The 15,670-nt window shown below is 34.8% G+C and overlaps 1 protein-coding gene across 1 annotated transcript in view; it reads right to left on the bottom strand.

Moving 5' to 3' along the window:
• Positions 1–15,670, bottom strand: part of AHR (aryl hydrocarbon receptor) — a 62,702-nt gene that overhangs the window by 15,942 nt on the left and 31,090 nt on the right. The window contains exons 3-5 of the mRNA XM_054273654.1: positions 8,262–8,377; positions 4,712–4,801; positions 2,791–2,914 (exon numbers count right to left, since the gene is read on the bottom strand). Coding sequence (XP_054129629.1) covers positions 2,791–2,914; positions 4,712–4,801; positions 8,262–8,377 — 330 coding nt within the window. The remainder of the gene's footprint in view (positions 1–2,790; positions 2,915–4,711; positions 4,802–8,261; positions 8,378–15,670) is intronic.

Below are 15,670 nucleotides of genomic sequence, written 5' to 3'. Positions count from 1 at the left end.
GATAAAATGAAGAGATATCTTTTTTTTTTTTCTTAAAAGAACTGCTATGCAAGGTCAATTTTTGCGGAATAAACTTCAAGGTATGGAGAAAAAGAAACCTTTTTCATCTGGTAGTGTGATGAAAAGGGATAATCTGAAATTACAGCCATGTAAAGAACTGTATTGGCCAGTCACCATTATGAGCAGATCCCACAGGCAGATAAACTCAGGTATTTGTAGTCCAAGACAGTAACCATATAACTTTGAAATTACAAAATAAGAAATTCCCACACTTGTCATATGGACAGTTCTCAACAGACAAAGCAAACTTCCTTACTTGCTACAGCTGCAGTTTTTTCATTATTATAAATTGCTTAACTGACAGTGATAATTTTCAACCCTTCTGAGATGGTCCTTCTCTAGGAAGCTCTCTGAAGAAGCACTGATTAGGAAGAAAGAGCACCAAGGAAACAGTATGCAAATCCTAAATAATATTTCAAAGATGCCAACTCTGACTGGGTGCAGATGTAGTACCCAATAAGCAGTGCCAGGGTTTCTGCTGGCATCCTCAGCACAGTTAGGTGTGACCTTCAGCATTTCTGCCACAGGAGAATCTCGGTGTTATTCTTTGGGTAAGTATAGAGCTGAAATTTGAAGGTTCAGCAAATCCAGCTGGATGCTGTGGAGTTTGTCAAGTTCCATAGTAAAATGCACAGTTCTCAAGAGTGAGCAAAGCTGTTGTGAAAGAAGTGGCTCCCAACAGGAAGGGGAACAGAACTCAAAACAGGAGGCAGCGGGCTTCAAAACTGAGCCTCCTACACTTGTGAAAGCGACACTGCTGCACTTTTCCAGGCAGACAGAAGGCAGGAAGGTTTTACTGCCAGGATCTTGAAGTGACTCACTGTAAGAAGGCAAAGAATCTTGCAGAGCACCTACAAACCCTAGAGCAAAACTACCAGTTAACACTACAGGGGTTAGAAGCCATATCCCTCACAAAGTTCCCACTGGATCTCATCAGTCCCATGGAGCAACGTGCAGAACATGCAGTGCATTAAGTGCTTGCCTTTAAACTCAAGACCATATGGTTGCACAACACACCAAGTTCAAAAGATAATCCAGACTTAATGCCCCAAAGCAGATATTTGGGACTGAAAAAATCAGAATTTTGCAAACTTCTCTGGGAACAAGTCAAGGACCGGGAGGCATGTCTGGGAAGCACAGTAACAGCTGAGGAAACCAGTGGTCTAGCAGCATACCAGAGTACTGAGTGAGAAATAACTAGCCCAGGCTAACTGAAGCAGAATCAGTTCCCAGACTCAGGATGGAATCTGTGCCTGAGTCTGAGATATCTATAAATATCTACATAATGCCTGCTGAATGCATTAAAAAAGAAATGGATTAAATTAGCAAAAATGGAGGGGATCCTTATGGTCATAGCACTATCCTTTGCTATAATTCTGAATTCAGTTTAAAATCCTCAACATCCAAACATTTTTAGGCCACTTGAGGCTCAAAAGTCATCATTGAATTATAGAATGGTTTGAGATAGAAGAGACCTTGGAGATCACCTAATTCCAACCCCCCTGCCATGGACAGGGACACCTTTAGCTAGACCAGGTTGCTCAAAGACCCATCCACCCAGTCCTTGGATGCTTCCAGGAATGGGGCACAATTAGCAGCTTTTAGCAACCTAGAAACACTACATACAAAACAAGAAATTGTTTGTAATCCTGCTCAGCACATCCTAATGTTCAGTCAAATCTGAGGCCAATCCAACCTGGTGTCATTCTTTTCAAATAACTTTTTCTAAATTCATATGCACTTGCTTAAGGTCCATAGAACACAATTTCATTCTGAAGCAAGCAGGATGAAAATTTGGTTTCTGAGAACTGCACTCTTTGCTTTACTGAATTCTGCTATTACCTAGCTGTGCAGCCGACCTGTGGAGATTGATCTAGAGATGATGTAGCAACGTTGACTGCTAAATGAAACACTGAAATATACTGAGGTGTGTTACAAACACAGTAATCTTTCTCTACTAAATCATGGCATTTCCGTACTCTTTTTTTTTTCAATTACTTAAAGATTTATTTTTAAAAATGGACTTGTTATGGATTAATAAATGCCCTATAATCATGTCACAGTAACAGAAGATTTTATCTACGTGTTTAAAAAACTGTTGTGCAAAGGGAGCATTAAAATGGAGCAGTTGTCTCAATGGCTTTGTTGTCATTGTGATGCAGGCACATGCTTCCTGGATTACACGTAACCTGCACCTACAGATCTTTGCTCTGACACACATGCAATATGTTTCACCTTAGCTGTTTCTCAATATAGCAGCTCACTTAAGCATCAGCCAGTAACATGTGACAACTCTGCTCTAACATGCACACTTCTTGATCTTAAAGGCTCATCTATTTAATTTTTTTATTTCTCTTCCCCTTTTATCTCCAAGAGAAGTACTGCTCTATGTGGCAATGAATGCACTATTCCCTATAGTAACACTGTAATTAGCATATCCTTGGACTGATCAGTCTAAGAAACATTGTCACTTATACTCCAAATAAAGTTTTCCAATTTAAAGTATAATTAGTACTTTAATGCTATGAATAACAGTGCATATTTAAAGTGCAAAAAATAGTAATTGTCACTGTTGACTAAATGTGCCCATAAAATTAAAATAAATTTGAAAGATGCTATTTCTTCTGTTATTAATCTAAAATTATCTTTCTTTTTTTTTTTAATAACAAATTAAAAAAGCCCAAAAGCAAACAACTAATCTGACAGGCAAACAATAAATTCTGTTCTCACCTTGTACACTTGGTCCAGAATCTCCTGACTGAGCAGGATTTAATGCCCAATGTAGCTGTCGTTGAAACTCAGGTCGGTCTTCTGTGTGAATCAATTCAAATACACTCTGGTGTATAATATCTGACTGTGAACAAAAGGAGAAAGGTGAGAGAGAACAACAATAAGAAAATTATATCACAATATGGTACAAGTTGTCTCATTGACAACACTGTTATGGATACAGCAAAATCCATTTTTCTCAGGGATAAATACATACAACCACATGCAGGTGGCAAAGCTTCGTGAAACAATTTTTAGCAGCGCAGAGAACAGCTCAATTACACACATGACTATAAGCATGGGAAACAATAATAAAAAATATTGCCTTAGAAAAAGAAGTTCCATTATGTCAACTATTTCTTTACCTGCTTCTACCTAAGAAGACCTGGAAATGCTATGCTTAGGTTGTGTTTAAGTTATTTAACTTCATATACTGGTAAATAAAGTATTTACCACATAGTATTTGACTTGACCCACTATAGGTGCTACAGGAATACAAAAGGAGCTAAAGACCCTGAACCAAACTAACAAAACTAAGCCAAGCAGATTATAAACAGTGAATTTGCCTGAAAGCTTTGTCCCTTCTTAAGGATGCATTAAAACATGTAATTATAAAGCCCTTATTCCAATACCAATTGTGTGGTTAGGAATGTGATCTAAATGGCAAAGGCTCAAGAGCAAGGATTAGTGCTTAAAGGAATTTAAGGGGAAAAAACCCATCCAAAATAGTCAAGAAAAGACTCAGTTGACTGACAAGAGTTAAGATCCTGTTTCTTGGCATGTTTCAAAAACTCAACCATTATACAAGCAGAAAATACTTAAATAAAACATAGATCTAATGTAATTGAGATGAACTGGCAGAAGCAGAAGCCTAGGTCAAAATTCGCTATGACGAATTTCATAAAACAATCAGTATTTTCCAGAATAAATTGCCAGAAATGCTAATTTTTTGTAACTTTAAGACTTTACTTCTATATCATGTACTTGATTTACTAGCATTACCTCATGAATGTTACACCCCATTTGTTTTCCAAGCTTTTTTCTTTTTTTATTCCCCAGAATTGAAGTAATATATAAACCCAGGAATAAAAATGGGGTTTTTTGAAATATTTTCTTTTAAACAAACTTTCCCCAATCTCTTATCAGTTACGTGAAATTGAGGACCAAGCAAGGTTTCCTGCTATGTTTAGACAGCAGCTGAATCTATCAATATGCAGTATTCATGGATATACTTGGAGAACTATAACTATCATCTTCACATAAAGTAATCCCAGGAGTTTTCTAACAAAGGCAGAATTTGCCTGCTATGCCTCAGTCTTTAGTACTTTGGCACCTGGTTTTCAAGCCCAGTGAAGTCGGCCATATGTAATCTGCACCATAAATAGTAAAAAACAAATGCTTGACTTGAAATTAATAATTGAATAAATAAACATGAGCAAGAGAACAAATTCCAAAAATACCAAAATCAGTCACTTGATATTTATAAAGCTCAAGACATATGGAAATAATTTTTCATGAAAGGATTCTATTAAAATAATTACCTTCCCATTGAATTATGTCTCACTCAGCATCATAAACTGGGTAACACCACAGTATAAATTTCAAACAGTTGTTCCAGTAAAGAATAATTAGGTGTGAAAATTTCCTATCTTGCCTAACTCAACTTTGGAAATTATATTCCTGTTGTGCTTGGCCTGACACCCTGGCTATGGAAGCTGATAGAAAATATGGTTTCAGAAAATATGATTTAAAAGTAATTCAACCTAAAGTACCTAACTGAGAGTTTTATTACAAAAAAATTTTAAGGCCCTAAATATGAACACTGATGTTCCCTGAAATTAGGCAAAACTTTTGAAAAAAATAGAAGCAAAAATAAACTTACTTGTTGGAATCCCAAGTAGTCTTGGATAGTGGAAGAGACGTAAAACACCAGAGCATCTGCTGTAACGACTAACACAAATCCATTTAACGCCTGGGGAAGAAACACAGCAATCTGTCAGCTTCAGAGATAAAATTCCAGATAATTATTGTGTCTCTATGTTTACCTATACTGTAGTCCCCCAATAAAATGTGAAGCATGCAAAAGCACATCATTATCTGACAGCACAAACAGGATTCCTCATTGCATCTCTCTATAGTGTAAGTGTTAAAATGAGGAAAACTGGATTTAACGAAAAAACCCTAACTTTATTTTAAAATTCAGCGGAGAAGACAATCCGTGTTGATGATTTTTCAATACCCTTGATTGAAGAAGACAAGGGACATATATAAAGAACTATAAGTTTATCTAACATCAAACACATTTCACAATGTTTGTGTGGCTCAAGCCTTGGATACCCCCAGCTGCCCACAGCACAAACGAGAGCCATGTCACAAACCCAGTCCCAAAATCCATTCATAGTGCAGACAGCCCACTGTGGACAGGAAATCAAGATATCAAGATCCCCTATATAGTCCAAGAAAACATTTTATAGTTTACTTAAAATAGAAAACCTCTGCAAAAGCAGACTGTTGCAAGTAAACAATGTTTTTGAAGAGATTTCCCCCTCGGTGGAGCAGCAGACCAGGCGGCTCCACACTCAAAGTCACGCAAAGGGCATTTATCTGCACTCCAATCAATAGGGTCCATGGCAATTGTTGTGATAGCAAACATTTGTACAAAAGTACATTTGTGACTTGGCAGCTCATCTGAAAGGTGCCGATTTACTTCTATGGATCTCAGTCAAGATTTAACAAAAGGCAGTCTCTAGGGGCTGGATTGAGTATATTGCGCCACTTAATTTCCTCAGCTGCATTCAAAGGCAAATTTGGCCAGCATACTCAACACTATTTTTTTTAAAAAACCTCTTTATTTATGCAGAATTTTTGTACATAGAAAATGCAAAGTAGGTGAAGGATATCATATATCCTACTGCAACAAAGTAAAAATATATAAATGAAATATCTTCTTAAATGACTGGTCTTTAATTGCTGTGAACCGCTCGAATTTTATGTGTAGATATTATTATTATTCTGCTCTCATAAACAATTGTTAGCTCAATAAAAACTCCTCGTAGGTTTAGTAAATTTTAAGTGAATAAAGAATGAGATAAAAATCAATAATAATCTGGAATTAAATAGCATGGCCAATCCAAGAAATGTTGAGTGGTTACACAGAATCCTTGGTTTTGATGAAGCTCGCAACAATTCCATGGTTGCAGAATGCTGCAGTGGCAGGTGTCCTCTGCTGACCTGTTCTGCAGAGCATTTCACCTCAGCTGCTTGACACAAAACATCTGCAAGCTGCACAGCATTTAACTGTGTCTCAAATGTTAAAATTGGTTATTCTGGTCCGTTTCATACAGAGCTACCTACACTTTCTGTGCCTGGAATTCAATCATATTTTGCACTGGCCCTGGTACACAGGTCATCTCGAACCAGGATTGTTACTGAGATAGCAATAAGCATTATTTAAGCCAAAAATTCTGTAAAATGCATATATCTGGATAGACCAGTAAGTGGGAGAAGAGTTCTAATGGAGGTTTTTGCAATATGCAATCCAAAAATAATTATCTGAAAACACATAATGAAATTTCTCAGTGAGTGCATTATTCTGGAGAACTGAAGATGATATTTGTGCCTCTAAAAATACTCTCAATGCTCCTAATAAAGAGGTAATTACAAAGTTGTTCATTACTGTTGAGAATTAAGTTTTTAAAATTTCTTAAAGGTTATAATTTTTCTTTCACTTTTTTTTAATAAACTTGTTTGGGCTGCAATGGATTTTGTATTTAAAATAAGAATTTGAAATAATTTAAATGATTTTAAATAGCTTGCTTTTAAGAAAGACACATTTATGTATTTGATCTCTGCTTCCACAATATATTGAATTGGTAAGACAGTTTCTATGTTGGAAATTAAAGACAATTTTCTGTTTGTTAAGAAGCAAGCAAGAACAACTGATGAACAAATAAAAGCAATTGCAAACAATAGGGTGTTTATTTGTATCACCTTGGAAAAACCAAAAAAAGTAGGGAGATAATAAAAGGAAAACATTCATCATCAGTTATCATTTATTCACCTGTGTAACGCAAAACACTTCTGAGCATAAGTGGAAGGGAAGGACTTTGCCAATATTTACAACTTACTGCTTCCCACTATCTTCTGGAAAATTCCTAATTTCATCACACTCATGACTTGTTACATAACCTAAGAAAACTCTATCTACATATTCATTCTCATAAATTTTTTCATATATATAAAATATTTACAAAACAAATTCATTTAAGAAATTTGGTTCATTTACTTCCCAAGAGCGGCAGAATTTTCAGTAATAACTATATCACCCACCTCATTTTCATACTGTAAAAGAGTTTCCTCATATCATTTCCAGTCAGAAGTCATAATCCCCCCCTCATATTTCAGATTAAATAGATGTCTCCAATATAAACCATATATTTCAGCTTTTTAGGTTCTTTTATGTTTAAAAAAAACCTGCTCACTGGCAGTAACTCCACAGCAGTTCTTTGTCATACTCTATTAAGGCTAGAAATAAATGTCCTAGTTTTTTAAGTTGGTTAGGAAAAAAAATTCAATTAGCAGCAATTTAAAACAATTGTTTTGTGGGATTCTAAGAACTTGTTTTCATTTTTAGTCTTTGGACTCTGAAATTCATTTTGTTTGAAGGAAACAATTGGCTCTGACTGAACAATTTGCCACTTCTGGTAGATACATCAGTGAGGAACCTGTGTAGAAGACAGACTAACAACATATTTCAAATGGAGCTGTGGGTCTCCATAAAATCCATTCTGTGAAACTAGTTAGAACATAGTAATACCTATATTTGTAATTTCTTGAGTTCAATCTGGACTTGGTAGTATAGAATTATCCATAAGCTTTGACACTCTAGGATATTAAAACAGGCTAGACAATTAAAAAAAAACTACAGTTTTTAAATAAATATTTTCCATTAGTTCATATAAAAGCTATTCAAAGTATTTTAAAATTTGTCCTGAATCTACACTCTGCATGCTGAGTTCTTTCAAACTGAGAAAGCATGATCTTTCAGCAAGCCCAAGGTCTTTGAAGTTAAAAATTGTTTCTTTCAGACAATTAGTCACCAAATTTACAGTAAATCAGTAACTTATCTGTCCCTTATAAAAACTGTTCCTTTATATTAACATCTTTATTAACAACAGATGCAAAGAGATGGGAACCTCCCCAATAAATTACTTAGAAACACTGAAGAGGAGCCAATATTCTAACATTCACTCTAAAGTCTCTACTACCAAAAAAAAAAAAGGCAAGATAATATTACCCTAAAGAAAATGAGGAAAGAATTTTACAATAAGAAAACTTTTTCTATCTCATCACTGGGCATCTAGTATGGTAAATACAGGTGTTTGGTTTTTTAAACTTAAGTCTTTGTAAAATATGCCTATTGCAAAACATACCTGCAATAGGAGTTCTCCTTCCAGGATCTGCATCCCTTCTCCACACTTTCCTGTTCTAGATGTTTCCTGAATGCCATTTCTTTCTGGTCTGGTAGAGCTAGATGATTTCAATGCAACTAGAAAAAAGAAAAGAAAAAAAATTGAGTGATCTTTGAAAGGCTCTATAGAAATTTAGGTAATGATCTGCTATTTTGTGTAAGAAAAAAATGGATTTAAATATATGCATTTTTATAAATTATAAATACAATCTAATGAAAGATTTTTGTTTTCATATCAAACTTTTTCCTTACCTTAAGAGTGAGCCCTCCAATTTTGTCATCTTTCTCTTTTCTGTATATAATACTTTCATAACAAAATCATTATTCTTACAATCAACCCAAGTGTCATAATTTTATACCTTTTCTCCTTCTTGTCCTTCTCTTTACTATAAGACTCACTTCTAGTTTGTCACTCTTGTGACAAATAAAGGACATTTTTGTTTTCATAGACCATCCTCCCATGACGGCAACAACTCTGGGTTAAGGTAGGGAAACACTTGCACTTATTCTTATCCCACCTAATTTCAGACATCAAACTATGGTTCATCAGACAGGTAAAGCCTGCTCTAGACCTAAGGCTCTCTTCAGGGTAAGGAAGCAAAGAAACATGAACCCTAAATTCATGGCACATAGTAAAAAATCTCAACAAAACAAAGAAAGGTATTTCAAACAAAAAGATGTGGGTATTTTCTGTCATAGTTAAATTTTAACCTTTTAAACAACTCTTCCCAACTTAAGATAAAATACTATAACAATGAATCATCATTATTCAGATCACAAATATATCTAATTGAAAGAAAAAAATACCCAATGACTAAGAAATGAAGAATCAGATCATATTGCTGCGAAGTTCCCAAAAGACATTCCCATCTCTGCATCCTTCTAATAAAAAGGATTCTGTCAAATAAAACTACATACTCAAAGATCATCCATAACTCAGAATTTCCCTACTCTTCACTGCTCCAAAAAAGAGGAGGAAAAGAAAGAAGTCTTCAAATCTGAAGTTAGTCTGAGTAGGTCTGTGTGTTTAAACAGCTTCAAATTACTTGAGCAATTGTACCTTAAACCTTTACCATAAAATTAAAGGCCACCACATCCCAGCCCCAAAATGTCTATGATGCAAAGGGAAATTTATAATAGAATAAAACCTATGAAGACAACTGCACTTCTGTAAAATACAAGTTTCTCACAATGATGGGATATTCAGCCTAAATTTTGAATGATTTTTGAATCTGCTGAAAACCTTCATTTTTACACTGTTCAGAACTTTATTCAAGAATCCTGAAGAACTTCTGTTCACTCACTTTTAAATTACATTAAATTATATTTTACACTATATATATTACCTGAAAGATAAGTGATGCCTTTCCTGTTTTTTGAAGCTATCATGGTAGCTAAGAACTTTCAAGCCAGACAGTTTTCATTAAAATATACCTCAAAGGCACCACAGAGGAAAAATGTGTTTTAAAGAGACATTAACTGATTAATCAGATCAGAAGGCATCTAAAGGTTTGCTTTGAAATGAAAACCCTAATGCTGTTTTTCCTACAAGGTAGGAAAATGTCCTGCAACAGGCCACAGGGAGGTACAGTCACAGCAAATTCATGTGAATACATTACAAAGCCAATTTTTTTTCTAGCATCATTTCAAAAGTATATATATAGAATATTCATTAAACATTCCTGAAGCCAACAGGCAGTAGAAGAAAACGTTTTAAAATGTATCTTATATGATTATTGAACAAGTCCAAATTCAGCTGTGAAAGCTGCAAGTAAAGATGCCTAATCACCCTTGCCATTCTTCAAAATACTATATGTCATTAAATACAAGTGAGTTTTTTCTTTTATAATGTCTGGTAGGGTTAAATACTGTCTGAGAGATAAAATCTATCAGGGTTCCTGACTCAAACATAGCCAATGCATTGGTGGCTATATTCCTCCTAACTTTCAAGGTGCACAAGAGGTAAGTGTGATTTTAAACATTTTCCAGAATTGGTATCTACACCTTTTGCAGAAATCAGAATGTGCATGGAATCAAGCTGTTTCCAACTAAGGCACATGGAAAATCGCTGACAATTGAGATTAGAGAAAATGGAAGATACAGTGGAAATTAGAGCTGTATATCCATAGTTTGGTATGCAATTAATGAAAAAAAAATGAAAAAAATCCAAATTTTCCCTTTTCTGACAGATAACTCACAGGCCTGCCAGTGCCTGCTATAAGCCACCCAAGTGCCTGGCACTGAACAATCCCAGATACCAGGATGCACACTTGTAATGTGTGCTTCTACACTGTCAATTGAAGGCCACCAGAAACAAGGAGCCTTATATCATGGGAGGAGCACCTTGCTAAGCAGCAGTTCAGAACAGACTTATCTAGACAATCAGGTGGTCTCAGAAATACCAGCTAGAGATATACTAATAGGTAATGGAAAGGAGAACTAAATCTTACAAAGCATAATTCATCAAAAAGTAATATCACAGTCAACATCACTCAGCTTAAAACCAGCCATGTGTGTTCTGCTAGTTCTCATAGTCTGTCTTACTCATGTCATCAGACAAAATAATCTCAGTAGTTCATTACTTTATAGTCTTTGAATATCTGAATTAAATAGAATGCATTATGCGCTATCCTTGCTTAATTTTCCTACACAGGAAATTAAAACATGAATACCCCACAGAGTAAAGAGGAAAAATCTGTACACATACTCTAGATTATATTCACCATCAAATTACTTCTCAGAATTTCCCATTAATAATTTTAAAGCATCAAAAATACAGCAAATTTGCTTATACTTGTAAAAAAACTCAAAATCAAATGAGCAAACAAACAAAAACCCCAAATCAAAAAATATCTGTTAAACAGCTTGAGCAGGAGGGTTGGATTGTAAGCACTTGCTTTCCAAGTAGGTTAATGATTGTCATTTAATCCTATGTCCTGCAATAAGTATTATTTCCATTGCCTAGACTTCCCTGATTTGAAGTACAAGTTAAATCTCACAGACAACTAGATAGTGACATTTAATGGATGTTTCTAGATATAAATATATATATATATATTCTGATACATTTGTTTTATGATTGTGAAATGCTTTAGAACACAAGCCAGCAAATGTAAAAGACAGTTGCTTTTACCTTACATCTACAAAGATAAATTCAATAACAATGGTTACCTCAGTATTTGCCAGCTTCTTATCTCTGATTTTAACCGTTACATTCAGGTGATAAGAGACTTCTATGGAGATACAGTGTACTTTATTAGACTAACAGTATGGAGTGGGGGGAAAAAATGTTTGACATACAACTATTTCTTCAGGTCTGAAACAGTTCTAGCAATTGAGTTCTAACTGCTGACAAAAGCCATCTTTCATTTTAAAACCATAAAAGTACTCATTAAAAAAATCATTTACGTAAGGAGAACAGGTATTAGGTAGCCTCCCTTCTTTCCAAGGACCAATAGTCAGTATGAGAAACTGCATGAGTTATAAGCAGTTTGCTGAATCAACTAATAATTCATGATAGATTAATTTCATTAATTATCTGCTAAGATATTTAGAAAGTAATCTAATATGAGGAAAATGATTTTAAAAATAATTCTATCTACTGTCTCATTTAATTTCTATGCTGTTCTTAAAGACTGCCTGCAGTCCAAGATGAAAAATGTCTTTTTCACCTTCAAATACCTGATCTCTAATGTTTATATTTGGTAGGTATGCTCTCCTCAAGCTCCAATCCACAACCAACATCCTCTTCCTTCCAGTCTGTCACTCCTGCTCTCAATAAGAGCCCTTGCCATGACTTCCTCACTTGACAGGCTGCTGCTCTGAAGTCCCAGCTCCATTATTTCACCCACTTCAATGACCAGGCAGCCATCTGTAGCTTACAGAGCACCTTCAACAGGAATCCCGTAAATGATGATTCCATATTCTCTTACCAGAAGTTAACAACAGCAGAGAATTGCAAAATTGTCACAGAGCAAGTGCAAATAGACTCTAACTGATGTAATTGAGAGGGCCCTACTTGTGCTAATTGTTGCAAAGTTAATAAAGTAAGTGGAGATGCAGAGAATTCATCATAAGGCATAAGGCATCATGTTAGCAATTTTATAATTATTAAGTTTCTGAAAAACATTTATGCAGAAGGCTGATTTAAGACATACATACTTGAAATTGTTGAATTTACTATTACTTTAAGAATACAGTTTAGATAGTTAAATTACTTAAAGACAAAGGATTCAAAAACTCTTCCACTTCCCCCATTCATAAAAGAAGGGAAAACCTACAGCAATTATACAAATATTCAAAAGAAATATCAATAACAACAAAATCTAATAAAAATACCTTTCACCTCAATGTGACTAATATTTTATGTAATAATCAGTTGCCTGACCATAAAACAACATAGCAGCATCCATCCAACATAGTGGGTATGAGGACACTGTCATTACTCAACGTGGCCAAACCAAGTTTATTATACTGTTTTCCTCAAATCTAGAAACTACTAAATTGGGTAAAAGGTACTCTTTTTTTTCCAAGTCATCAGAAAGAACTAAGTAAATAAGAAAAATAACTAAAAGTTCTTTTTTTCTGTTTTGAGTGAATAAAGAAGCTTTTCTGACACAAATACACATTTGCTGGTGTTCAGCTGTGAAGTCTGGAGAGATTTTTCTCCACTGAAACCTGAGCATTCGCACACCAAATGTCTCTTGATTATCAAAGGGATGAAAAAAATGTATGATTAAGCTTTCCATCTCAAAATTCATCTAATCCAGCCACGTGTTATTAGAGTGCTGAATAAAACCATTTCAGCAACTGCTGGCTGAAAAGCTTTATGGAAACCATACCCCAGTACAATGTGTTTAGAACTTTTTCCTACCTTTTCTTCCCCAAAGAAAAAGCATAGCAAATTGTTTTGGAGGAGCAGGGGTAGCTCACTACTGAGAGGCGTAAAGAACAGAATATCAAGATGCCAAATTTTAAACAGACCTTTTAAAATCATACTGAGAGTCAACAAATTTCTTTGAATCAGACTTGAGATAATTTTTACTTTTAGGTGAATGATCCGTACAAGGCTAAACATGTATTGAAGCAACACTTGTCTAATATTGCAAGTATATCACTAGCACATCAGTCATGCAGTGCTGGAATTTAATCTTAAAGAACTTCCCAGAACTGCTTTAAATCAAATTTTGGCACGGTTTCCAAAATCCGGCCAAACAGGTCAAAGTTTGCAGTCAAAGCCAATTGAGACCGTTTCATAACCTTTTCAGCAGATTTATAAATTCTCCTTGTCTCTTCTAGATTACTGTACAAAAACAACAGTTCTTTTGAGGGGGGTGGTCTTGCTCCAGCAACAAATGCTAAGCTTCAACACGAAGGTCACCAGCTAACACAAGACAAGGAGGGCACTACTGAGAAAACAGTAGTTTAATATTAAACTCTTGCCTAAATCATTAACATAAGCTAAACTGTTTATACTGGTGAAAGATCCATTTTAAGTGGGAGAAAGTATTATATATACACACCCATGTATCTCCATGCAACTTTATCTATTTCCATTATTTAGGATATATAAAATATTTTGCACCTGCCACCTCTGACACTGTCAAGGCAAAAATGTTTATGAAAGTTAAGTAACACAAGGAAAAAATGCAACTAATTATTTTTCTAGGAAGATAAAAGATGCATTGACTGCATATTTTGTAAATAGCTGCACTTTTAGATAGCAAAACCCATACATTTTAGTAATAAAATTTGTGAAGGATTGCTCTGTATTCAGAGATACAAGAGAAAATAAAATTCAGAATTATCATAACTAGTTCTAAAGTCAGTTATGTTACATGAGGCAAGATTGACTTCTGTGTAGGCTCCATTTACAAGCAAAACACATTACATATAGGGGAGAAAAAGTCTTTGCTGTGTTTTGCATCCTTAAATTTTCCATTTTCTACCTTTTCATTTATGATTCTGAATAATTGTCAAGATAGATTTGCAGTGGATCTTCTTGCTTACATGTCTGAAGATGAAATAATTTAAGAGCAGTCTTCCTGGTAAATGTATTATAAATTACAGGTCAGCTTCTAAATTACAGTAAACTGCAATGTATAACAACTTGTCTTCTCCATTACTACTGAAACACCAAAATGTAATAAATACATTAATAAAAATTTAAAAATACATAACTTTTCTAATGTGCAGAGCGACATCAGAAGATTTCAGAGCAATAGCAGAAGAAAACAACTTACAAAAGTAGTCATGGAAGTTGAATACCCAGATTTTGTAAATATAAGCAAAATGAGGATGAAATTGTACATTTGGTGGTAATAACAAAGGATACATTTTTTACCCCTTAAGCATCAATGAATGAACCTAATTATGACAATACTGAAACTGCTTTCAAATAATATATTTTAAAGCAGAAAAATTACCAATAAAACATACTCAGGAGCTGCCTTTACTTTCCAAAAAAAAAGCCCAATATAGTTTAAAAACTAGTTACAACCAAACTTCAGCTTCACAAGCCATGGTACATTGATTAATAAGCATATTTTCAGCTATTGTGGAAGCATATAAATACGTTTACATATTTAGGAAAAGCTACTGAAAGAACCAATAAGCCACAGAAGACAGGTATTCTTGGTTCGGCCTCAAAGAAATTAATCATGGTTCAAGAGAGAGAAAATGTCATGAAGCAGCTATCACAACAGGATAAATCATACCACCATGAATACTTTAAAGAAATGTTAGTAGGTTATGGCTGGTGAAAGAAAAAAAAAGAGACTCAGGGGAAGTAAAACTTTTATTAAAGTTTTAACTGAAAAATTATTTCCACTACTTAGAAAAGGAGAACAGAACGTGGGTACGTGGTCAGGTTCTGAGCATTTCCTGGGGTTTTGAGAGTCAATAACGTAACTGTTGTACAGATACAGATTGCTTAATGATGTTACAAATCCCTAGAAATCAAACATTTCCAGGTGTGCAGATGTTGTGACTGCAACCAGAGCCCAGCAGTGCCACAGATGCACTGGATGCACTACAAGCTCTGTGCATGTGCACCCCTCCATTTTCAGTCACCCAGTACTTTCTTTCGAGCCCAAATTCAAACCATATAAAATGCATACTCATCAGCTATACAATCAGACAGAGCAGAGAGCACAAGTCTACCCATCTGTGACAATGTTCAAGTATAAAACAAACTTTACTTAAGGGAGGAAGAAATGTATGGCTTGCACAAAAATGCTTAGGCTAAGAACAGGAAAAGGAAATTTTCATCTCCAAAGCAGATGATTCCAAAGGTTAAAAGTTCCTTAATACAAAACTTTTCAATAGAAATTGCTGGGAACCTATAGTGGCTGTCTCCAAAGCACCTACTAC

Source organism: Melozone crissalis, unplaced genomic scaffold (genome assembly GCF_028551555.1).
Source record: "Melozone crissalis strain CALT ecotype California unplaced genomic scaffold, PUWL_Pcris_2 ptg000016l_1, whole genome shotgun sequence".
Lineage (NCBI taxonomy): Eukaryota > Metazoa > Chordata > Aves > Passeriformes > Passerellidae > Melozone > Melozone crissalis.
Note: the sequence above shows the minus strand (reverse complement) of the source record. Positions and strands in the feature narration are given on the sequence as shown.